Source organism: Mugil cephalus, chromosome 7, assembly GCF_022458985.1.
Source record: "Mugil cephalus isolate CIBA_MC_2020 chromosome 7, CIBA_Mcephalus_1.1, whole genome shotgun sequence".
NCBI lineage: Eukaryota > Metazoa > Chordata > Actinopteri > Mugiliformes > Mugilidae > Mugil > Mugil cephalus.
The window spans coordinates 11,902,754-11,927,505 of record NC_061776.1 but is presented as its reverse complement, the minus strand read 5'-3'; the positions used below and the strand labels follow the sequence as shown (position 1 = coordinate 11,927,505).

At 43.2% G+C, this 24,752-nt stretch overlaps 1 protein-coding gene across 6 annotated transcripts; it reads left to right on the top strand.

Annotated features, from left to right (window-relative positions):
- The first annotated feature begins 817 nt into the window (after nucleotides 1-817).
- Nucleotides 818-24,524, top strand: lpin2 (lipin 2). 6 transcript variants are annotated; one of them, XM_047590431.1, is made up of 21 exons: nucleotides 5,076-5,464; nucleotides 7,087-7,401; nucleotides 7,510-7,710; nucleotides 12,210-12,305; nucleotides 12,671-13,029; nucleotides 13,122-13,229; nucleotides 13,370-13,496; nucleotides 13,579-13,930; nucleotides 14,013-14,112; nucleotides 14,255-14,442; nucleotides 14,658-14,751; nucleotides 14,853-14,922; nucleotides 15,034-15,126; nucleotides 15,255-15,337; nucleotides 15,490-15,637; nucleotides 16,014-16,162; nucleotides 17,438-17,524; nucleotides 17,881-18,033; nucleotides 19,142-19,256; nucleotides 20,277-20,380; nucleotides 21,804-24,524. In XM_047590431.1, exons 3-21 carry the CDS (start codon nucleotides 7,519-7,521, stop codon nucleotides 21,946-21,948), a joined length of 2,763 nt encoding a protein of 920 aa, XP_047446387.1. In that variant the 5' UTR covers nucleotides 5,076-5,464; nucleotides 7,087-7,401; nucleotides 7,510-7,518; the 3' UTR covers nucleotides 21,949-24,524. The 6 variants fall into 6 exon arrangements, with proteins under 6 accessions (XP_047446385.1, XP_047446389.1, XP_047446387.1 ...); XM_047590432.1 differs by having other exon boundaries at nucleotides 5,376-5,464; nucleotides 7,226-7,401; XM_047590429.1 differs by lacking the exons at nucleotides 5,076-5,464; nucleotides 7,087-7,401 and adding an exon at nucleotides 818-1,026.
- Nucleotides 24,525-24,752: the final 228 nt, after the last annotated feature.

The following is a 24,752-nucleotide window of genomic DNA, read 5'->3' as shown; positions in this document are numbered from 1 at the left end:
ATAACAGATCATTCATTTTCTAAGGATTAGATGAGATGAGATTCAAACAGTTATATGTAAACACTGACCAGGCATAACATTATGTCATCTGCCTGCCTGCCTCCAAAACAAGTGTGACTCATCAGAGAATTGACAATAACATATCAATCAGTGACTATACCAGCAAAACCATGTTGTCAGTGGGAATCTTTGGGTTCGTTGGGATGGTCTGTAGGGTCTCTGTGGATCAACCCATAGATACTTGATCAGTTTGCAATCTAGTGAATTTGGAGGCCAGGTGCACGTTTCTTGAGTTGTTTTTGTGTGTGTACCTTGGCTGCTGCCATTAAAAAGAGTGTCATTGCTATGGGGTAGTGGGGGTGCCTGGTCTGGTCTAGGTGGGTGGTAGACTACTACATGTCCAGGTAACATCCACACAATGCCAGGTGCAAAAGCAGAACATTGAATTGTCACAGGATGGTCAATGTTATTTACTTTTGTGGTCAGTGGTTTTAATGTTGTGGTTGATATAAAGTGTGGACAGTTAGCATACCCACACACATATATAAAAATATAAATGTATAGACATATATACCTGCAAACGTGCCTACATATACATAAATTTGCATGTATTGATTTGCATTAAAGGGGTTAATTTCTACCTGTTTGTATTGCTCGTATAATGAACTATTTGGAGGTCCCCAAATAGTTCCACGCATCATAACAGAGATTTGTCAATCAATCATTCATAACAGTAAATTATGCGTCGGAGCCGGCTATTTGTTTTTGCGCATGACATCACCAGTGCGCGGACTTGAACCCGTGCACTGAGCCGAGTTGTCCCACTAGTTGTGCGAGTGCGCCGCCGCTGTGCGTCTCCCCGTCCCGTCAACTTCAGCCTCAGCTGCCACACACCAGTCGGCCACGGTGGTCCAGGGACGGACACGTCAGGAGGAGGCTCCCCAAAGCTACATGACATGGGGACTCGCTGAGGACACCGCGACACCCCTTCACCACCCGGCGGCGTCCAGCTGAAGCAACCCAAAGGTGAGCCGGGGTGGACGGGACCATTTCAGCCCGTCTTCAGCCCGTCGCTTCTCTCTTTCGATAATGTTCAGTCCACCCTCGGCTAACGTTAGCTAGCATGTAAGCTGGCTAACAGTTATTTACAATTATTTATTTTAGCTGCGCTCGGGTATTTTAATTAATGAAAAACGTCGACTGTAGTGAAAATATTGCACAGCACATTCGTAGCATAACAAATAAAGGCATTTGCATTTCGTGGACACTGAAGACCCAGAAACTGACACGATAACGTTAAACCAAACGCTAACATCGAGGCTAGCACAGGGTTAAAAACAGCTAGCCGTCTCCATTCATTTTCTTTTTCCTCTACGTCCACTATGCGTCACTGCACCGGGTACGGTTTGAATTTGTGCAAGTGGCGAACGTCTCTGGCGTTTTTTTTCACGGCTCGGTGGACGTGATTTGAGTTTTATTTCATGCCCTGCTTATTTCCGCAGTGTGTCCTCAAAGCGCTTGTGTCCCGTGTCAGTAACGTTGCGCGATTTGCGGCTTGTTGCAGCAGAGGTCTCGGCTTGTGAGCAGCGCTGACACATCAGCAAACGAGACACCTGTACCACACGGGTGTTTTTAAATAGATTAGACGGCAGGAAACACCTCTTTACTCCTAAAGGCATTTTATTTATATGTGGTGTGAGCACTGATTCACCACTCACTGTCATTTGTTTTGCAATACACATGAAAAAAAAGTCAGTGGCAGCACATTAACCTTGTTGTTTACTAATTTAAGTGTATTAATTAAAGTGTATACCATGTAATGCGTAATTTATGCTGCTGCTGTTGCTCCTGTTGCATTGTTGACTCCACTTCCCCAGATATGTAACTTATTAGTATTTCTGGTTTGTTTTCCATCTCTGTGAGTTTTGATTGTTTTAGATCAATAAAGAATCGGTGAGGTTTAGCTGAGCAGGTTTGGAGATACAGACATTTGTGTGTGGCAAACTTTTGGCTACAGTTTCAGTTGCCACTGTTAAAAGTGAAGCAGGACATAGAAACATAATTAGCCTGACTTGCGTAAGGCCCTTGCATAGCACTGCGCAGTAGTATAATTATAGCGTAATACATCCGCCATGTGAAATAATCAGCTTCTTAAATGCCGAGTTTAACAAACCCATTTTTACAGAGGTAATGAACTTAATTGATGGTCATTTTGGAGACTCTAGTTAGCCAGTATTGCTTGTACTAAGTATTAAAAGTATGCACCAGTACAGTGTAACATCCAAGTCAAAATACAGCGATCAGCCACAACATTATGACCTCTAACGGGGGAAGTAAATGACATTGACCATCTTATGACAAATCCGTGTTCGGCTGGGAAGCTTTTGAACCTGGCATTCATGTGGATGTTACTTAGACATGTACGTCCCGCTTGGACTCGACCGGGCAGTGTCACAGCACCATAGACTGCAAATGTACCATTTAGCGGCTCGGTGGTTAGCACCGATGCCTCCCAGCGAGAAGGTCCAGGTTCGAGTCCAACTCTGGCCTTTCTGGATGGAGTCTGCATGTTCTCTGTTTCCTCCGGATACTCCGGTTTCCTCCCACCTCCAAAAGACAGGTGCGTTGGGCTAATTGTTGAACCTAAATTGACCCCAGGTGTGAGTGCTAATGGTTGTTTGTCTACGTGTTGGCCCTGCGATAGACTGGCGACCTGTCCAGGGTGTACCCTGCCTCAAGCCCGCGACCCTACTAAGAAGATGAGAAAACACTAAGAAAGAGGTTGTGTGTTGAAAAGCAACAAAACAAACACTATTTTAGGCTGGGCAGTCTCAATCCTACATGGCAGATTTTGTGTTGGGGCTTTGTCCGTTTCCACTTACTGTGTCGCCAAATTCACACTCGCCAGGAATTTGTATACAGTGTTGAGAATAAGGAATTAAACTGTCGCCCTGAATGAATGATGTGTGTTTTTCTAGGGGTGCAAAATGAGTAAAAACGAAAGCCATCACTGCCTATTATTGCCCGATTGCCATGGATTATTTTACACGTATAATGAGTTTGCTGTTTGGTGTAATCTAATACTTGAAAGAGAGTAACATGAACCCACTATGGTTTGGTTAGTAAACTCAGTAACAGGACTGATCCATTTGTCACACAGTTGAAGCAAATGTGCTTTGCATCATTCCAGATAAAAACTACAAGTATGCAGTTAAAGATTAATGCGTTGCTTCTTGCTTGGTTTATTCGCTTGTGGCTGGGTTATTTCAAACACGAGAAAGTATTTATACATCTATTAATGGCTCTTGTCAGAGTCTTGAACACAGAACAGATTCTAGCACAGGAGGAGGCCAAACCCACAGTCTCAACTCGGTAGGCTTGTGTGTTTTCTTTGGTAGAGCTTATAAAGAGCTCAGCAGATGGGACGGTTGGTCAGAGGCCTTATTGGAAGAGCCTTATACATTATGTTTATGGATGTCCTAGTCGGGTATTTTTGCACACACACTATTTTTACACTTCAATAAAATACAATAAACTTTAAAATCAATCCAGTGTAGGCCTTAATGCTTGACAGTTATAGCTCTGCAGTGTATTAAGTAAAAAAAAACAAAAAAAAACCTGCCTCCAAGCTATTCTGTAAAGATTTTATGTGACAGTCGAGTCTACTTCAGGGTGCAAAATATGTGACACTAAAGAAAAGTGTATTGGCTTTTATCACAGAAACACACAGAGCTGGAAGGTTAGAAAAAACAGCTGAGAAACTTAAATATCTTTCTAATTCACTCGGCTGTATAAAGCTTCGTCAATCTCTTCTTGGTTCTGTATATTACTTCCAGACTGCTGACAAGTTTAGTCATGTTCTTAAATGTTTGGTTATGTGTACAATAGCTATAAAGTAAATGCTACACAACTTTCACAGTATGCAGATTTTGAAAAGACCAGGAGTATACACTAACGAACAGACTTCAGCAGATTTTTGTGCGACGATTGAGAGACTGGGGATCACATGCTGAATGGTTGAGTCTGATCAGGTATCACAAACTACATGATTTGTGAAACCAAGTGAGCGCTTCAAACTCTTGACAGTTGGCAACAGTTGTGGTATGCCACCAACAAACATTATATAAGCGCTCGTGCCACTGCCACAACTCGATTAATCTCTCCTCCTTTCCTGCGATCCAGGTTTGGTTTGTCGCCGCTCTCTTGCTCTCGCTGTTTGCCAACGTTGTTTTGATGCTTCTGCTGCTTCTCACTCTGTCTTTTTCATTGGCAGTCGGCTACATGTTTTAGCAGTTGGGTCGATAATCAGTTTACACCACTCGATTGCGTCCAGATCCGTCTCAGTTTGGTTTGGTTGATTCGGTTTCGTTGACTGCGACTGAGGTCAGGTTAGGTCTGTTCCCCTCACGCACTTGCATATTTGTGTCTTAACTCCCTCAGACTCTTAACAGATTTTAATGCTAACCACCCATGCCGACTGATAAAATCTGGTAGTGTGTCCTCAGCTTTTTGAGGTAAACCAGACGGGAAGGTGCCAGAATCCAGACCGTAGAGAACTTGGTTGAAGCATGTTTGAATTGACCGGTGCTTGGACTACAACCTGAGCGTACCTGACATTTATGTATTTTATCAATCAATAGTGATAAGTAATGTTGACTCATTCCTGCAGAGATTATCTCTTTGGTATTTATAGACGCCTGTGCTGTTTTTCTTATGTGCTCACATGTATCGGATGTCACCTTGCTCACTGATAATGGGAAACGAAGAAAATACACATGGCGTACTAAACAATCCATTGGTTGACTCAAGGATTGTCATCATCTCCCCGCCCTCTTCTCCACCTTTTGATAAGTCGTGCACAATAACAAGCTCATGCAGCCGAGGCGGTGATGAACACGTGAGCGACGGTGTGAGAACGTCGCCCTGCCGAGTCCTGCTTGGTTCTTTCCCTCAGCGTTTACTCTTATCAGGGGAAAACATTGCTTAGTCGTTCACATTAGCTGTCCCCTTATCAGTCCTGCGCTGCCACATTCAAGACGACGTCCCATTGGCTAAACCTCTTGTGCCCTGTCACCTGACTGGACAACCACAAGTGCGCATCCAGCAAAGGATAAACCAGAAGAAGCAGGATGACAAAGTTTATGGCGGTGTTGCACAATTGTCACCGTCTCCAGATAGCGTATCTGAATGTACCTACGGCAGGGTTATTTGAAGGTGATTAGGTGGGCCATATTTCAGATTAGATCCAAGATGGCAGGGAGGCATTGTCATCAACTGAGGGAGGAAAACACTGATCCTAGAGGAATATCCTAGAGTAGGCAAAGTGGGAGCTGATGCTCTGTAAACAGTGATGAAGAGACAGAGGTCCTGGGGAAATTGGGAGCTTGTGGAAAGCAACACAGATGACAACACAGACAACAGTGAACAGGATGAGTCCTCGTCCCCGAGGTCGTCTTGGTCGCTGGTGAGTCAACAAGTTTCCTAGTCCAGCTCGGCCTGATGCTAGAGGGACAGAATAAACTGTTAGTCATCTATTGTTGCTCAGTTGGGCAGGTTGCTCGGTTTGTTGTTGTAGCCAAGCCTTGTGTTTTGACACATAGATACTGTGAATCAGACAGATGATGTCAGTTTCAGATCTTTTTAAGGTTTAAATTGAACAGTATGTATGTGTACTCCTACTTGGGTGTTTACACTGGTACGAGTAAACGACATGACAATGGGTAGGAGCAGGTGGAGCAAGTCTATCACATGTTACTGCCTTCTAGATAAATGAATGCTGGTGGCTTTGGTTTCAGGCCTTTTTGTGAGGGTATGTTTTGTTTTTGTTTTAAATATGCAATTTTCTCCCTTAACTCAAGACCTTCTTGACCTTTATTGTAATGTCGTACTGCTTCACGTAAGGCACAGGAGCTTTAGAGCGTTAAATACATATAGTCACGTGTTATTTGCTTGACAAGAACAAGGTGGTCCTTAGTTTCCAGTGACACAGAACATGCATGGAACAGGCAGACAATGTGTTGCACTTTTACTTTTGCCGCCAGGATTTGTAAAATTTCGTTCATTTTTTAGGTTTCAACCCATGTTTGAGTCGACTGTGTTAATAGATTTCATCTACTTATTTGGTATCTGTCTATTATGTCACCCAGAGTTTTCAGACAATGCAGACCTACAGTAGACCACAATAATTAAAATATCCACGCTATTAATAAATGCTTTGTAGTTTCATATCATTGTCATGTGCATGTGGGTGATGTTGCATAGTGTTATAACTTGGGTAGCCACCATATTGGTGTTGGTCCTCCAGGAAAAAGACTCTTTAGTGAATGTCAACAAAGGGAAAACCTGCTTTTTCATCCTATTTGAATACAAATGTGTGCTGAAGTTCTTTGAAGTATGTGAGCGCTTCCTGAGTTCCTCAGCTGACCTGAAGCCTTCTAAAAACGGTCTGTTTGCTCAGATGGCTCTTTGAGTTTCACGGTGTTTACCTTTCTGGTTGCGTCTAAAAGTAAGTTATTCCTAATTGACTAAACATACATTTTTTTACTGCTCTTTGTTCAGTACTATACCAATTTCCCATATTCCACGACGCCACCCTTGCACAAATCCCCCTATTCTCTACTCTCTCTGCCCCCACAACCCCAGCACCGCTCTCATGGCTACGCTCAGAACAAAAGGTCAGTGTGAGATAGCAGCATTTCAGGTTGCATAAACCCGACGAAGTCAGCAGGGTGAACGTGTTTACAGGCCGCACTCGCTTAGATCCTGACAGGGCAACTCAAAATCCTGTTTACTAAGTTAATCGTTACATGCACTCTGTGTCACTTTGCACATTGCAACGACTGCAAATTCAGCCACGAGGCCAAAGGAAGACGGACGTTTTATGTTATTCAGCATAATGAGACTTCCACTATTATCTCTCTGATTTACTAGCTTCAACAGATCCCTTGTTAAGAAATTTACTTGCTCACAAACTTCTCATCCGAAGAGGCTACAAGTGTTTTGGGGAAAATATGCAGCATTAATCCAAGGCTGTATAGTTATAGTCACAAAAAATGTGGTTTTATTTTTTGTTTTGAATGTAAACAGGAAGTGAGCTCCTCTCAGGGCAGTGGGATCTCTGTATGAGGTTGCCTCATTGTTTGGGGACAGCCATTAGCCCCCTTCTCTCTGAGGCTGCTCATCTGGGACATTGGCCAGCGGTAGGCTGACAGCAGTACTCTGGCAGTCTGTATACAGGTCAGGAGATAACAGACACCACAGCCAGGCAGGGAGCGAGCTACGAAATGAAAGCAAAAGACAAGTGAGAGACAGTCGTGTGGAAGTTTGCGACAGTCTACTTCAAAGAAGAGACGACGCACGACGGACCGTGAGACTATTGGGGAAATCGAGCAGGAAAAACTAGTACGAGCTAAAACCATCTTCACCTCGTCGCTTTTGCTGAACACCACATCCTCATCCTGTCTTTCTATAATATCAGCTAATATTTTGTTCTCTTCCCCCCCCTTCCAGGCGGACACCATGAACTACGTGGGCCAGCTGGCAGGTCAGGTTCTGGTGACTGTCAAAGAGCTGTACAAGGGCATTAATCAGGCCACGCTGTCGGGCTGCATCGATGTTGTGGTCGTCCGCCAGAGAGATGGCACCTACCAGTGCTCACCGTTCCACGTGCGCTTCGGCAAGCTGGGTGTGCTCCGCTCCAAGGAGAAAGTGGTGAGTTAAGCTTGTTTATTCTTTATGCTTTTCTCCAAAAAAGTTACAGTATTGGGCTCCACATAAAGACATTTGTGAGTGTGCGGACTTTCCGGACAACAGTGCGTCCGTGCTCAGCTTTGAGACTCTGCAGGTGTCGTATAGTGTGTATCCCTCCCTTAGTGGACAAGATCCGCACAACTGTTGCCGTGCAACAGTCCAAACAACCAGATCACCTTGGACACTGTTTTGCCCCCTACTTATGTACATTTGATCGTAAGATAATTCTGTACATTTTTTTGCTTACACTATTTTCTAATTTGTTTTATTAGATAATACTTATATTTTATTTTAATCTTATTTTAACCTTATTTTATCTTTTAACTAAGCTGCTGTGATCAAGTAATTTCCCTTGTGGATCATTAAAGTCAAACTCAGTCTAATACATATGTGGCAGAAAACAGTTAATACCAACCACAAACTGTTTTGCTTTCGTTTTAAATATAGTTCCCGTTTAAGGTAAAACAGACCTCTAACCACAGACCTCTGTAGCTCACCTCTAAATTCTGCTTTACTGCTAGAATTATGTAATTTCTTGTAGCATGTTTTCACACAGTATCCTCTGTACTGCAGCATTTCAGAATCAGAATCAGAAAAAAAATTATTTATCCTCAAGGGGAAATTAGGAGGGCGAAGAGCGGTACATAAGAAAATAAATAATCAATAAAATAATAAATATTAAATAATAAATAACCAGCTGATGTGCTAAGCTAACGCTGAGTGCCACATTTTACTCCACCGAATCATTACAGATGGCTATATTAAGCAATATTGATCCCTTCTGTCCAGCAACAGCACAGTGACACTTTTTGTAGTCATGCACACCAATCAGGCAAAACATTATGACCACCTGCCTCATATTGTGTAGATCATCCTTGTAACTCCAAAACAGTTGTGACTCGTTAGACATGGGCCTTCTGACCGTGTCCTGTGGTGTCTAGCAGCAGAATTTTGTTAGTGGGGGCCTCTGGGTCCTATGGGTTGTGGGGAGGGGCCGGTACTCGATCAGTTCGGGATCTAGTGAATTTGGAGGCCAGGTCATGTTTTGTTGAGTTGTTCCTGAACTGTTTTTGTGCCTGTATCCTGCTGGGGATGACTGCTGCCATCAAGGAATGTCATTGCTATGGGGCTGGGGTGCTTGTTCTGGTCTAGTTGGGTGGTACATGTCTAAATAACATCCACATGGATGAATGCCGGGTCCAAAAGTTTCCCAGCAGAACATTCAATTGTCACAAGGCGGTCACAAGTGTTATTTACTTCCCTTGTTAGAGGTCATAATGTTGTGGCTGATTGATGTATGACTAAATATTTTAGAGGAGAACCTCCTGTCTCCTCATCATTTTCTGAAGTCAGAAAAATCAGTCCTTATTCCCTTCTGCTCCGTCCCACAGCATTTTACAGTGCACTGCACGTTCCCCTACTTATACGTACTAAAACTATCAATTATGGAAGAATGTAATTTGAGAGATAGTGTCTCCGCTGAGCTTTTGCATTGGGGGGTAATTTAGACACCGGTTTTTGATAACAATAAAGATGCCTCTGATTCTGCTGAGGGGATTTTAATGGAGACTGTTTTAAACTGCCCATCGTGGATCTGCTAGTGTTAATGATGTACAATACCAAGTCGTGGATCTGCTAGTGTTAATGATGTACAATACCAAGTCGGGAGAGTCTTTTAAATGTTAACTGTGATCTGCCAGTGCCAGAATACTTAGGCTACTGAAGCACCACTTAAAAGAGGCCCTGGTGTTTGCCTGAGTAGAGTATACTTCATAACAGCGTCAGCATGTATAAAATGTGCTTTGACATCTCTCCCAGCGTATGGTCATACAAGCCTTCCATTAAGCTAAAAGCATGTGATTCCACATTTCTCATGTGCGTAATTAATACACGTTGAGCATAGTGACAGAGTCATTCTGAGAAATCTTGTGTTTTTACTAAACATGGCTTCAACGGTGTGGGCTTTTCTCACTTTTTGATAGTTCTTTATTCTATATATTCTCGACTGGAGATGAGATGCAATTAATCATGGTGGAGGGACAGTGCTATTATATTTAGCGTTGCCATCTCTTTTACTGAAATAGCACCTTTGCATCGGCCTAAATGATGAGTAGGGAGCAGCAGGTTGGGTCTAATTTGGTGGTACTCAGGCTGAGGAAAACTAAATGGATGTGGTTATCTGACAGATTGTAAGAAAAACCCAAATGAATCCAACATTTGTTTGAGTTTATCAGATTGTAGTTGGTCTTCAGTTAGTAATTGAATGGACGTAGTAATGGATGTAGATCTTTTTGTGAATGGTGAACTGCTGCTTTTGCACTGCCCTTAAAGAAAGCAGGTTTTCTTGCTGGTGGACTATAGTGGGCTATGATTTGTGAAGGGGCTGACACTACCTCACCACCTACCCTGAATGCTGATGGGCTCGGAGGCGAGGAATGAATGAGTGGTTTCCATGGTAACGGCTCTACAACTTGAATGTGTGGGAGAGGGAGGAAATGTGAAGAAGCCCTCAACAAGGGCTGTTGTGTAACAAAGCCCTCGGATCACTTACCAGATCCTCGAGGGCTGCTGCTGCTGCTAAATATATGTATGTTTTTTATTTTATTATTTTTTTTTAGAAGTTACTGGGCCAAATAAATTATGTGATTTCCGTTCCAGACATTTTGAAAAATTTAAAGCCAAACACTAATTAAATGTTGGCTGTGGGAAGCGGGTTTGTTCCCATACACAGTCACTTCAGTTTGGCAACCAGAAATGTTTTTAAAGTAGAGTTTTCTTCTAAAACCAGAGGAATAATAATTAAGCATGGCTATTCATAAGTAGTTAACTCCTTTCAATTTCTTTTCCACTTTCTTGAACTTTAAACTCCAAAAGTCTAAAATAACCCACACCTGCCGGCCGGTGCCTCCAGTCATTCCAGTAATGCAACACTGTGTCAAGCTCAACGTTTGAAGAGGACAAAAGAGGCAAAAAAAAAAAAAAAAAAGCAGCATCAAGTGTTGCACAATAGGAAAAAGGAACGGATTATTGTGGCGGGTATTAGTTTTTAATTAATATTGATGATTTGGATTCAGGTTGCAGAGCCCTCTGCGACCGAACGTCCTCCTTGTCTGTAGTGCACTAGACGTGACCTGGTTTCTTCATTTGTGGTGTCAGGTTTCTGAATGGGCCCCGGTCCTCTGAGGTTTGTCTGGCAAACATGAATAGCCTCATTCTGTTGACAGACTCCCCAGAATCCAAACCCACGAGAGCCGTACACTTATTAGGTCTTCTACAGCCCTCTGGAGATGGATGTGGCTGTAAGTCGCGATTGGCCTTCAATGTCATCTCACAAAACCTTTGTATTATTAAGCAACATGTTGTAGATCAATAATGAATATCAAAGTATCCTATTGATGATTTTAATTGTTTTCTAATTGAGGTCGACTGATATAGATTTTTAGGGCTGATACCGTTTTTGTTTAGTTTTTTATATATACCGTATTTTCCGGACTATAGAGCGCATCTCAATATAAGCCGCACCCACCCAAGTTCTTAAAAAAAAAAAAATGGAAATGTACATATATAGGCCGCACCAGGCTATAAGCCGCTGATATCTACTGAACTGATTAGTTTAACTAAACATAACTGAACTGATCAGTTTCCGGAGGGTGCCTGTAACATAAAAGTAAAAGTGCTGATCAAACAAAACAGAAAAGTTATTGATTGACTGAAACCACTGAAGTCATCGTCTTCAGTGTCGGAGTTGAACAGGCTCGGAAGAGCTTCATCACATACCTTTTTTGTGTCTATGTCAGTGTCGCTCTCCGTGTCGCTGTCATCCCGGAGTAAAACTGGCTGAAAATGATGCTTTTCGCATGCGGCCAGAAGGATTTATCGCAAAAAAAAATAAAAAATCCACAGAAAAGCCGCATCTTTGCTTAAGCCGCATGGTTCAAAGTGTGGGAAAAAAGTAGCGGCTTATAGTCCGGAAAATACGGTATATTTACTTCATACTTGCTACCAATTTTTCTGAGCCGATATTTGGAGCCGATACTGCTTTTTCTCCCTCCATTTACATGATAAAAAAAATGACACAATGATAACAAATATCACAACTCTCAATCTAACCAAAAACAGAAACATTTATTCAACTCAATGAATTTTTAACAGTCTTATGCATACAAAAAAAAACAGGCTGCAGGCACTCTGCTAGTAGGGGAGGGGCGATGTATGGGCTGCGCGGGTCTGCAGCATCAACATCAGCACAGGGCTGCCTGTGGATGCGTCTGTCTGTAAATCTTGCTGGGGGGAAAAATATATATATATATATACATACCAGCTAACGCACTCGTGTGTCAAACGATGCCAATACTAGTAAAAAAACACAAATTTTCTAATAAAAGAAAGTCACTGTTGTCAGTTTCAGTGTTAGTCCAGACACATGTGTCAAGCTGTACCTTTTGCTAAAATATTTCCAGATCGACATCGAGGTGAATGGAGAGCCCGTAGACCTGCACATGAAGCTCGGTGACAACGGAGAGGCCTTCTTTGTCCAGGAATCAGAGCAGCAGAACGTAAGCCTGACACTAACTGCACAGATGAAACAGAATAAAATGACAATACCCTTAATAACGCAGTTAATTTTGACGTCCAATTAAGGCAGATGTCTTAATAATGTTTGAATTGTCAGTGTTGCTTTTGCACATGCTGTAGAGGAATGAGGAAGTAATTACTCCAGTGTTGTGCAGTAGCTGTATTTGACGTGTGACCTATTACTCAAGCTGCTAGCGCTCTTATTGTGACAGCTAATCAGTGACCGCCACCCTGTTCTACTGGACTCGAGCGTCGCTGCCGCCGTCTCCACTGATAATTAGCGCTGCATTTTGTTGCACTTGTTAAAACGCATCTTAATCCTTTTGACTCTGTATCCTTTCTTCAGCAGATTGTCCCTGCCCACCTGGCCACCTCCCCAATCCCCACTGAGAGTCATCTGTTCTGGATCTCCGAGGTGGAGAACCAAAGGGCCCCCAAAGACCTGGACCCCGTTGACCCGGAGGACCCACCGGAGCCTCCCGCTCCCAGCACCGTGGCCACAAAGAAGAAGAAAAGACGGAGAAAGAAGCACAAAGGAGACCCCCGTAGAGAGGAGCTGACCCCACCGATGTCAGTGACCACTGGTAACGCCGCCGCCAACACACCCGCTGCTACAACTGCTGCTACATCCGGCCCTGGGCAAAATGAAGAGATATTTGAGATGGACCTGAGCTCTGACGATGAACCCGCAGCACATGTCTCGAGGTAGGAACAACGTCATTGCTTGTTGCTGTATAAAGGTTTGTTTAAACATGGATGGGTTAATTATTGTGCTTTTTTTTGCGCCCTGGGTTTAGGTCACCTTCAGTGTCCACAATGCGTGACATTGACCCCAAATTACCCGCGGCCAGGCACAACCTCGATGGTTACGCAATGTCTGATGGGGACTGGCCAGCAAGTGACAGGTATGTGTTGACATTAAGAAGCGTCAATAGCTTCTGTTTTACAGTGTGTGTGGAGTATGAGAGGAATATAAATTATCTTCTTTTTTTTCTACATTTATGAGAATGATTAATTATTTCCACTTGTCTGTGTGTTTCTCCAGTCATGGCTTGTCTCAAGCCTTTTCCCCAAAGAGTGACTCTGAGCTGCTGGTGAGCCCCTCGGAGAGTCTGCTCAGAGCAGAGTCCCACATGCAGTGGACCTGGGGAGAGTTTCCCGAAACAACCAGGGTAAAGCACTTCTGCCTCATGAAATTCAAAGCAGTTGTCATCATACTTACCATCGTAGTAACTTCTAACATCCGACATCCAGGTCCCCAAGAAAGAGAAACCAGAACTGCTTAAAACCGTGACCATCACTCCGACTGAGAGCACCCACTTCCGCGTCATCCTCAGCTCGGAGGCCATGGCGAACGAAACGGAGGCTGAGAAGAATGACGGTGCCTCCTCGTCCTCCACCTCCTCCTCAGTGTGCGCCATCGTCAAGCCTCAGCCGCGCACCCCTATCACAGCTGTAACAGCTGTGAGTCCACTATCACCCGACAGCACCATTACCTCCATGAGTCCCATAACCCCCACAGAGACCCTGGATGTGCTGCCGTCCAGCGTGTCGACCTCCACCCCTGCCAACAGCCAACTGTGTGACTCACCCTCCAAGAAGAAAGGTGCGTCGGGTGGTTGTTTGTTTGAATTGTTCTGTTTATAATTGTACACGGAGTAAGTAAATCATCCTGTTGTTGAACACAGGTGTCCCAAAGAGGAGCCAGCATCAGGGTCCTGAGGATATCTACCTAGATGACCTGAATGTACTTGAACCTGATGTCGCCGCACGATATTTTCCCAAGAGGTTAGCTCATGAGACAGGCGCATAATTGCCTGACCCGTTTTAATTAAAAGTGCTAAATGAGAGCGGTCTATTTTAAAACTGAACGGAGGTAGGAAGCGTAATGAATGATAATATGCTTTTTGTGTGCTTTTTGCCGTTCCAGCGAGTCCGAAGCGGCGACTAAGCACTGGATGGACTCAGAGATGCACTCTGGTTCACAGTCTCCACAGTCGGTGGGTAGCGCTGCAGCTGACAGCGGGACAGAGTGTCTTTCTGACTCAGCCAGCGATGTCCCTGACGTTACCCTTTCTCTGTGCGGAGGTCTGACAGAAAACGCTGAAATATCCAAAGGTACACAAGAGCGACACTCCTGATTTTCCTGTTTGAAAATTAGACAATACACACACTTCTCTGGAAACGCATCGCGGCAGCGCTCAGGTGCTGTCACTGGTGGGAGAAAAAGTTTCCTGACCTTTCAGTCTAGTAAGATGTTATGGCTCACCACTACTGACCTTTTCATCTGCTGTCTTTAATTAGTCTCCTTCTTCTTCTCTCTGTGTTTGCAGAAAGGTTCATGGAGCACATCATCACCTATCATGAATTTGCTGAAAATCCAGCAATTATAGATAACCCCAACCTGGTAGTAAAGATCGGGAATAGGTATGCAAGTATTTCTATTCCGCAAGATGAGAAACGCACAAGAGAGGAACATATATATTTAAATGTGTGAATTGCGTCTCGTTGAATGTCTTTGTTCGCAGATATTATAACTGGACACTAGCTGCACCCTTGATTCTAAGTCTTCAAGCATTTCAGAAGAATTTACCAAAGGTGATTCGGGTTTTGATTACCTATTTTGCCGTTTAATCTAAGAGGATCACTGTCAATCAGCAGCTCGCTAGCTCATGATTAACCCTCACATGGTCATGTTGTTCATGGCAGGCTACAGAGGAGGCCTGGGTGAAGGAGAAAATGCCAAAGAAGTCAGGCCGCTGGTGGTTCTGGCGAAAGAGGGCGGATAGCACAATCAAGCAGGTGCGTTATTTTAAATAAACTAGATGTGCAAAATATACTGTACTCCTCTTAATGTGCACAGTTGTTTTTAGATCTAATGTTGTTAGTTGTGCTTATCGTCTGGGGATTTATTTGTTTACTTCCTGCAGTCGGAGACAAAGCTCGAAACCAAGGAGGAGTCTCATTTGGAGGAGGAAGGGGCCTCGATATCTCAGGAGAAGCTGGCCTTACAGTGAGTGTTTACATGTTTCCTGTAAAGTGATTCATTAAACTGCATTACATTTATGTAAAATTACTTAAATTACCAGTCAAAACTGTGTAAATTTATCTCACATGGTTAATTATCTGTCAGAATTAACAGAAAACCCTCTGTTTGCCTTGAAGGCCTAAAGCAGGAGACTCATCCAGTGATGAAGAATCCAAGGAGCTGAGCGCCGCATCGTGTCAAGAGCGACTGCAGCCAGTTGATACTCAACATCATCCCAGCCCACACACTTACAGGAAGTCACTACGCCTTTCTTCTGATCAGATAGTAAGCACTGTCTCACATGTGGCTTCCTTCCTCTTATTCATTTTTATTTTCTGTTGACCTTTAACACACTTGTTAAGCTGTACGTAAGTGTGACTGCTGTATTTCTAATAATACGTCTGATTTTTGATCAGATTACACATTTTATTTCCGTACAGCATAGTGCTCGATGTGATTCGTACTTCCAATGTTTTATTTTATAGTTTAGAGCTCCCTCTGCTGACTGTCCATGAAGACATGACTTGTTCTCCTTGTCGCCTGTAGGGGGCTCTGAAGACCTGTGCATGTGGCAAAAGAAACTCATAGCAGAGAGTTAACGCCTAGGTTTTAGTGACTGGTACTGATTCTCCAGATGCCTTCACCTCCTTTCTGTTTCCAGGCCAGTCTGAAACTGAAGGACGGACCGAATGATGTGACGTTCAGCATCACCACTCAGTACCAGGGCACGTGTCGCTGCGAGGGCACCATCTACCTGTGGAACTGGGATGACAAAGTCATCATCTCTGACATCGACGGCACCATCACCAAGTACGGACTTCCAGTCACTCACTGCAGTTTCACAAACAACAACAGATTTCATTCACATTCATGTCGCTACATAATACAAATGATTACAGAAAACTGTTTATAAAACGGAGGAGTATAAAGGCGTAAATGGATGTTATATGTAATATGTTGATCACAGTTCATCAGTGTGTTATTACTGAAAACCTCTCCATTGTTACAGGCTTGTTCTCCACTGGTGCACACAGTTTTAGGTGCTTTGCCTTAGTTAAAATAATAAAATAGTAATCAGTGAAGCTGTCGGTCGTACCAGTGGCATGTTTTAAATCAATAGTCAGGTCAAGTAAAGGCTCTGGTTTTATTGAATTGATTGTTCTGGATTAATACAGAGGGAAAGGGCAACTGAGGAGGTTCGGCAACGTAAGCGTTTGTATAACTCGTGTTTGGCGAAAATTCGTATAAGTGGCTCGCACCGACGTTCATTATGGCGTCAAAGTCCCGCAGTACTCTAAAAGCACACTTCAGCTCTGCTCTTTAAACACTCACTATGTACAAAAGGAAGCAATTCACCCAGAAGAAAGACACCTTCTGTGGTGCTGTGTGTAACGTCCCTCACGTCTATGAATTGATTGCTAGCGTGATCAAAACCACCGACGGAGGCAGAATGTACATGAACAATGGCTGAAGTCGGTTGAAAATGTAGGATAAGTTGAAGATGAGAAGCTTTGATTTACTGATCATCTCCTTTCTTGTTTGTCTTGTGCAGTTTTCTGAGCAACTAGTAGATCGTATGGACATAATCCATTTGTGTTTGTGTGAAGCCCTTTGACTTAAAGACGGCTTCAGTGGATACTTTTTGAAATCAAAAACCAACGTCTGCTGCCTCTCTGGCTCCCGCTCAGCGAAGTCCATAGCTGGTCGACATCAGACAGGTCCAGATTGACTGCGGCTTATTATCTCTGCGACCCTTTAGGCCGACCGGTGACATGTGGTTTCTTCACAGAACAGGGTGAAGAGCACGAGGGGCTATAATGAGCCCATTTACATATCAGTGCATAAGCGATATAAGTTAGGGCTGAGACAGAGCCTCCCCTATGGGCTGGTAAACCTCATTAGTCGACTTCATAATGTTCTATCTTTATCATGAAATGGTAAAGTAGCCCTGGCGCTTTGTTTGACCTCTTTTGAACCGTCTCCACTGTTCTCTCACTCAACATGCGCTGCAGCACGTTTATGTAAAAGACGAGGGGGAAGCCACATCTTCACGTGTTTGATATTTGTTTGTTTTTGGCGTTTCAGGTCTGATGTATTTGGACAGATCCTTCCGCAGTTGGGTAAAGACTGGACTCACCAGGGCATTGCGAAGCTCTACCACTCAGTGGCTGAGTAAGTGCAACACGGATTAATCACGCAGGAAGGATGAATGGCTGGTCAGTGGTTAGGACCGTCTGGGTTTCATTCCCAGTCCAGTTTCTGTGGAGATGATGTTTCCTCCTAATGTTTGTGTGGGTTTCTCTGATGTCGATGACTCAGTAAGTTTAACTGTAATTAAGACTGAATATTTGCAAAAAAACAAAAATGTCATTAAAACATAATGCATAACCCGATTTCCCACCTCTTTTGAGTTGCGAGATATATTAAAAGTTAGTTTGATTTATCGGCTCATAAATGAGTGTTACAGACTTTATGATGATGATGCGTGTGTTTGAGCGTTTAATGAACGCTGCTCTGCCCATCGGCAGGAACGGATACAAGTTCTTGTACTGCTCCGCTCGGGCCATCGGCATGGCGGACATGACGAGAGGTTACCTGCAGTGGGTCAACGACGGCGGCACCATCCTCCCCCGGGGGCCGCTCATGCTTTCTCCCAGCAGCCTCTTCTCCGCTTTCCACAGGTACGACTAAAATTGCGCCGCAGACGGCGTTCTCATTCATGCCGAACTCACCGTTGTACGTTAAACCTGCTGTTTTCCAGCCGCGCCGTATTTTTCTTCCATTCACATTTTAATCATTTTGCCTGCAAACTTAGTTTCTCACTCTCGCAGGCCTCATCGCTTATAATAAGCCCGTCGCATGCTCCGGTTATTAAAACTGGGAGAGAAAACAATTTCAGTAGCCTTGCCATCAGCTCCTAGAAATGCATTCGTGATTAACGTTTTCCTGCTGCTTTATTTTTCATCTTTATTTCCCAGTTTTCCAGCCGTCTCAGAACTCAGTTGGAAGTTGTCTGTTCAGAGTAACGTGTCCAACAATTAGTTGGAAGTCGGTTTCGTTGATCTTCGCTATTATCAAAACCTTTTCCCCGACGAAAATTGATGCAGAAATAATTGGTCGTAGCTGCCGAGATTTTTTCCACCGCGGAACAACTGATCCATCGCCTGAGCTGCGATGCCGTGTCTCTTCATTAGTCGCCCAAATTGAATTCTGATGCCACGCGTTGATGGCGAGTTAATTAAACCGGAGCTGCTCGCCTCGCGTGGATGTAAATGCCGGTGGCGCGTTGGTATTGTTAAATTATCGCGCCCAACTCCTGCTCAGACTGACTGTCTGTCTGGTTAATAGTTTGTTGGACATGCTCTTCTCTATTAAGCTTTTTAATCACGCGGCAAAGCGGTGGGCGACCTTGAACCTGTACGTCATGGTTAATGTGTCACCATGGCAACCTGTAGCATGTTGATTTCTGTTTGATGTTAATTGCTTTATAACCGAGGCTTTTTTTATCGTGATTTTTAAGCACACACATGTGTTTTACATTACATTGTCATATCTAGACTGATCCGCCACAACATTATGACCATGTGGGTTTGATGCTGTGGCTGATGTACAACATTAAAACCACTGACCGTGTGTGTTTACTATAAACTGATATTAATCTGAAGTGACTGTAAGAAAGAAATTCGAGAGAAGCTCAACATTTGTTCGTCCAATTTATCTCAGTCTTGACCCGCGACCAGGACATGTGCATATGCGCGTCTCTCTAATGAGTGTGTCTGCTCGCTTCAGGGAGGTCATCGAGAAGAAACCAGAGATCTTCAAGATTGAATGCCTTACAGACATCAAGAACCTGTTCCAGCATAACAAGCAGCCATTCTACGCCGCCTTCGGGAATAGAACTAATGTGAGTTAATGCATGTTTAAAGATGTCTGACTCCCAGACATTAAAGTGCTAATTCTTACATGTCAACAAGCTTTGTTTTCAGGAAGTCGCTGTGTGCCCTTAAGACCGACGGGACACTTTACGCTCAGATCCGTTTCTAAGACACGAACATGTGAAATCAGCACCGGGCCGAACCTGAGCTGAGGTCACTGGCGGAGAACGGTCCCATGTGACTTCAGCTGCAGAGGAGAGCTCAAGTCGGGCGCAGCGTCCCGTCTTTCAGCTGCACAAACACAGACACCCAGATGAAGAGATGGGTCGGCCTTTAAATGTCCCGTCTCTCACCAACCAAAATAAAACAAAAACATTAGATACACAAACACACACAGTCACGCTGTCGCCCACCAAAACATTTACTCTAGAAATATTGCCATTAGAGGCATTAAGTGGAGCACAAACAGGAAATCTGCGGTTAATGTTAATAACACACTTATGTCAGTTTCCTCCAGTGTGTATTATGTATGAGAGCCCACTCACTTTTGAGCATTACATAGTCGAGCGTATTCTCAGATGACTGTTTAGGGTTTGGTCTGAAACTTTTCACTTTGATTTATCTAAAAGAAAACATACATGTGTGTTTTTCTAACTAATGACAATTGAAAATATGTGAAATATAACATTAAATTTACAGTTTCTGGCAATTTGTTTTCAGTTTTAGTTTAGTTTACAGAAAGAGCACATTTAGAAAATTATTGAAATTGAAATGTTTATGTGTCACCCCACATATGCATCCACACATCTACCTGTTACACAACAATGGAGAAATACGCAAATCACTATGAAATGTCACTGACTGACCTTAAATTGGAAAGAGATGTGTTCAAGTGGCTTTGTATCTGTGTCAGTGCCCTCATTAAATAAGGAAAACTCATTAAACATGAAGCAAAAAAAAAAAAAAAAAGATGTTCATCGTATATTTAGAGACGTTAAACATTGAAAGGGGTCGAATGAATTTGAGTTAACTGTTGTGTTTCCATACAGGATGTGTTTGCCTACAAGGAGGTTGGAGTTCCAGTGTGTCGGATCTTCACAGTTAACCCCAAAGGAGAACTGATCCAGGAGCAGACCAAGGGCAACAAATCCTCGTGAGTACATCACTGGTGGTTTCTGTACCGCTGTAAACATCCCCATAAGACGAACGAGACCTCGGTTCCTTTTCGTTTGGTGCCAATGTTATAAAATATGTGCACTCATTGCTATGATACCATTTACTTTTTCCTGTCTGCACCTCGGCTGTTTTCACGAAGAGCTGCTGAACATTTAGCAGCCTTGAGACCCATGCACACAAAAAGCAAGTTGCTCGTCGGTCTTCTCGTTTCAGCCGACAGTCGATGGCTAGTGAACGCTCCCAAGCTCTGGTTGCCTTGGCAACTCCATTTTATATATGAGGAATGCTCTCCTTCACCGGTGTTGTCCGTGTGAAACAAGCAGAACATAAAGATTTTGCAAGTGTATGGATGGACGTAGCTCTTAAAAAATAATAATAACATCGTCTTCATCTGGGTTCACCCAACCCTCCAAGCCTGTTTTCAGCGCGGTGAATGTGGTGGAAGAGTCATGGGCTGTGTATGCGCTGCCAATGTTCAAAGTTTCTACTTGGTACCTGCGTTCTTTTTCTTTTCTCCTGCAGTCACAACAACCATTCGCTGCTAGTCTCTTCTCCATTGTACTTCCCTTTGGAGTTAGACATCTCCCTCTGGAGATTTCAAAACTCTGACGCTATCACAGTCTGTCATGCTATTTTTAAAAAAAAATAAAAAATTCATGCATAATTACGTGTTCACAACACGTTCTGAAATCAAATCTGGGAACATTTACAGCTCGGAGATAAAAAAAAAGAATTAAATGTTATCAAGGTGAAATGTATAAACAGGGATAATCAAGGTTTCAATTATTTTGACATATTTATTCATATTTAAACCAGGGCTCTCAAGTTTTGGATTTAGCTTGGAGTGAGATTCTTTTACTTGCATAGTTCCTAGACTTTAATAAGCAACTATTGAAATAATAATAAGTTATGAAGTGACTTCCACTTCTCCTTTGACGAGTTTGGCGTATTTGTGGAAGGCGCTTCTATTTCACCCGGCAACGACAAATACTATTTTCTGATTGTCTGATGATGAATCAGAGCAGTGCCTTCCTCATCTGTTCATAGATTACTAATCTCTTTTAAAGTCTATGTGCGGCTAGTTTTATTGTTTTTCGGCGTGAGAAATGTCCTGTGTGGCGTGAGAGCGTCTGAACTTATCGAAGTGCGCTGGAGTCCTGCTTAAACATGTTCTTCCGTGTTTCCGTGGTCTTCTCATTCTGCTGTGTTGTGGCGCAGCGTTCAAAAAGTTGTATAATCAAATACACGGGTTTGCCGGTATATTAAAAATTCATATGATGACGAAAAGAAATCCCTGTATTCAGAGTGAACCAGTGTACCACCCAGCCCTGGTTCTTACGGTTATTATTATCCTGCCTTCTCTACCTCTGATCGTGTCTTTCTGATCTTTGTTTTCCCAGTTATGGCAGACTCAGTGAGCTGGTGGAGCACGTGTTCCCCTTGTTGAGCAAGGAGCAGAACGAGGCCTTCCTGATGCCAGAGTTCAGCTCTTTCTGCTACTGGAGGCTGCCCATCCCAGACATCAACCCCGACGAACTGCTCTGATCCTGCAGGCATGGATACGCAGGTATACATGCGAATGCGGTCGGAATCTGGACTTGAACGCATCGCCAGAACACACACGCGGACTGGAACCCAAATTTCCCCACCGTAGCACTCAGACATACGCAACTTTGCAGCGACACAGGGTCTTCAACACAAAAAGCTGGTGAACTGTAATTAGCCATTAGACACGTGTGGATATTATTACCAGAGCAGTAAATCCTGATGAATGATCTATTCAGAAAGTCCCCTGGAAGACAGGGGAATAATCACCGACCTGCTATCCAGTGTAAAGGGATAGAGATCGTCTATTTTCTCTGTAAATCTACAATTTCAAGCACACGGGATGGTCTGTTTTAGCAATCAGGGGGAGGCACAGGAGCTCCTCCTGACGCACTAGAGTCCGAGTAGTGCAGAAGGAAGTGTTTTCGTCTTTCTCTTCACATTTCTCACACCCTGAAGACATTCAAAATGTTAATAAAAAAAAACCCCACACACTGTTAATTAAAGCAGGGCAGGCAATTAACACCAACGCAGCCACTTACCAGTCGTATTTTACTGTGGCTGTATTTTACTGAGGCTTGTAAAAAGGTGAAACAGTGGCTGGTTAATTAAACCAGCCAGACATATACAGTTCACCTAGAGTAGTTAGTTTCCAGTTTTCCCGACTCTGGACCGACTGCAGTGATTAGTTCACTTTCAGGGGAGGGGAAGATTTCTCAAGGCCACATTCTCCAATAGAGAATCAACAACCTTCATAAACAGTGAGTCACGTTTGGTATTAAAACTAAAGGTCACACATGGGATCTGCTTCTTTTTTTTGTTTTTTTGTTTTCTTTTTTTTTTTTCTCCGCCAAGTACATGAAAATGCACAGTTAGTTGTGAGTTTAAAAACAAAATGAAGCAGCTTCGCTGAATACTGTCTCGCCGTCGTTCCGTTGCGTTCTCTTGATTCGAGCTCTGGTGTGTTTCGTTAACGATGCCGTCATTATTTATGATAACTGGTATGTTTAAGTTATTGATTTCTATCGTGATGCCTTTGCTTGTTTGAAAAAAAAAAAGAAAAAAAAAGAAAATAATAATAATTTATCACCGATGCAATGTGGAAATACGTCGAGTTGTTATTTTGAATGGCTGGTCACGGAATAACCTGCACTTAACAGTAACTGCTAGGCCTCGTCACGTGTCCCGCGGCGAACCTGCGTCCCCACTTTTTGATGGTGAGAACGCGTGAGGCGCATTTCCGAACCTCAAAATCCGCAGCTTTAATATTTAGCGTCAAATCAGTGGAGGAAAAAAAAAAAAAAACAGGTTGGGAAAGAGCTTAAAATGAAGGATGATGTAAGTACGTGCGTGTGTGCGTGCAGCTAATCACCGAGTGCTGCTGCTGCTGCTGCTGTAGAGGTTGCAGTATCGTGCGCCTCTTGCTAATGTTCCCTCGGTGGCTTTACCTAGACTTATCCGACGCACTTTGCCTAAGCTGCGCCGAGAGACGCAGACTTACAACTCAGCACACCTCTCACCTACATGCACTTCCCTGACGGTCTAAGACGACAGCAGACCGGAGTATGCAATCCTCGCAGGATGAAGACTTAGAATTATTGAAAAGGTGATTCTTCTTTGTTGTTTTAAAAGCTGAAGTGCGTATGAAAAACAGAAATGATGTTTTATTGGAGGGGTGGGGCCACCCCTCGGCCTCGACGTGTGTCTCTGCATGTGTGCCTCCGCTGAACCGGAGGGAAAAACAAACTGGGTCTTGTTTGGAGATAAACAGGAAATACTTGACTCCGTACAGGAAGCTCTTGAAAGCGCTTCCCCGGCATTATGTGTGCGACGATTAGAAAGGACCGACACGGATCGTACCTCCGAGGCAAGTGTAACATGATAAATAATATGTGCAAGCGAAGACTAAACGAGCAGGAGCAAACAAAAACCATCTGACAAGAAAAAAAAAACAAAAAAAAAAGAAAAGCACAGTTTATGGTGACAGCTGCTGTCACTAATAGCTGTCGTTATTTCCGAAGTGTTTCCGCATTTGCTCTGTAGCTCCGTTTGTGACGATTAAAATGTGTGTTTATTGATTCGTTTGCTCGTTCGAATAGATTTATCTTCTAATTAGCTCAAAGGAATTCCATTCTTTCTATGAAAGTAAAGCATCTTGTGTGAAAGAATCACACTTCATCCTGTATGATCCTGGCATATGTGCTATATTATGTTTGTTCCCACTCAACTGCTGTGGAAAATGATCTGATGTGCACTCTGATCGACACATCCTTCCTGTCTCCGATGCCTTTTTTTTTTTGTTTTTTTTTGTTTTTGTTTGTATAATTTCTTATAAAGTGTACGTGGGACTGTTTCGTTTGGATGTTAACGCTTGCTATTTGATTGTGTCTGACCAACAGAAGTACCTTAAATGTATGCTGTGTTTGATTTGTATAGAAATGTGGTTTAAAATATGTTTAAAGAACAAAAATCCATTGTAAGAAGAAGGAAAAAAAAAAAGAGATGAAGGCCTAATGAAGCTAACACAAATCTGTGGCTTGTGGTCGTATTTGTATTAAATAAAGTTTCTAACTGAATTCTTCTGTGTGTGTGTGTGTGTGTGCGCTGAGGCAAAGTGAGTCAAAAAGTTCAACAGTAACCAGAGGCGAGCAGAATAACCTTCACGCTGTTGCTTATTTTAAAGTAGCCGTGCATGAATGAGGGTTTTCCAGCTGAAACCTCTGGAGCCGTCCCAGATTTACTGAACATCACAAACGTTAAAGATTTCTAAAAGTGATTCAGGGCACTGTTGTTTATTATCATTA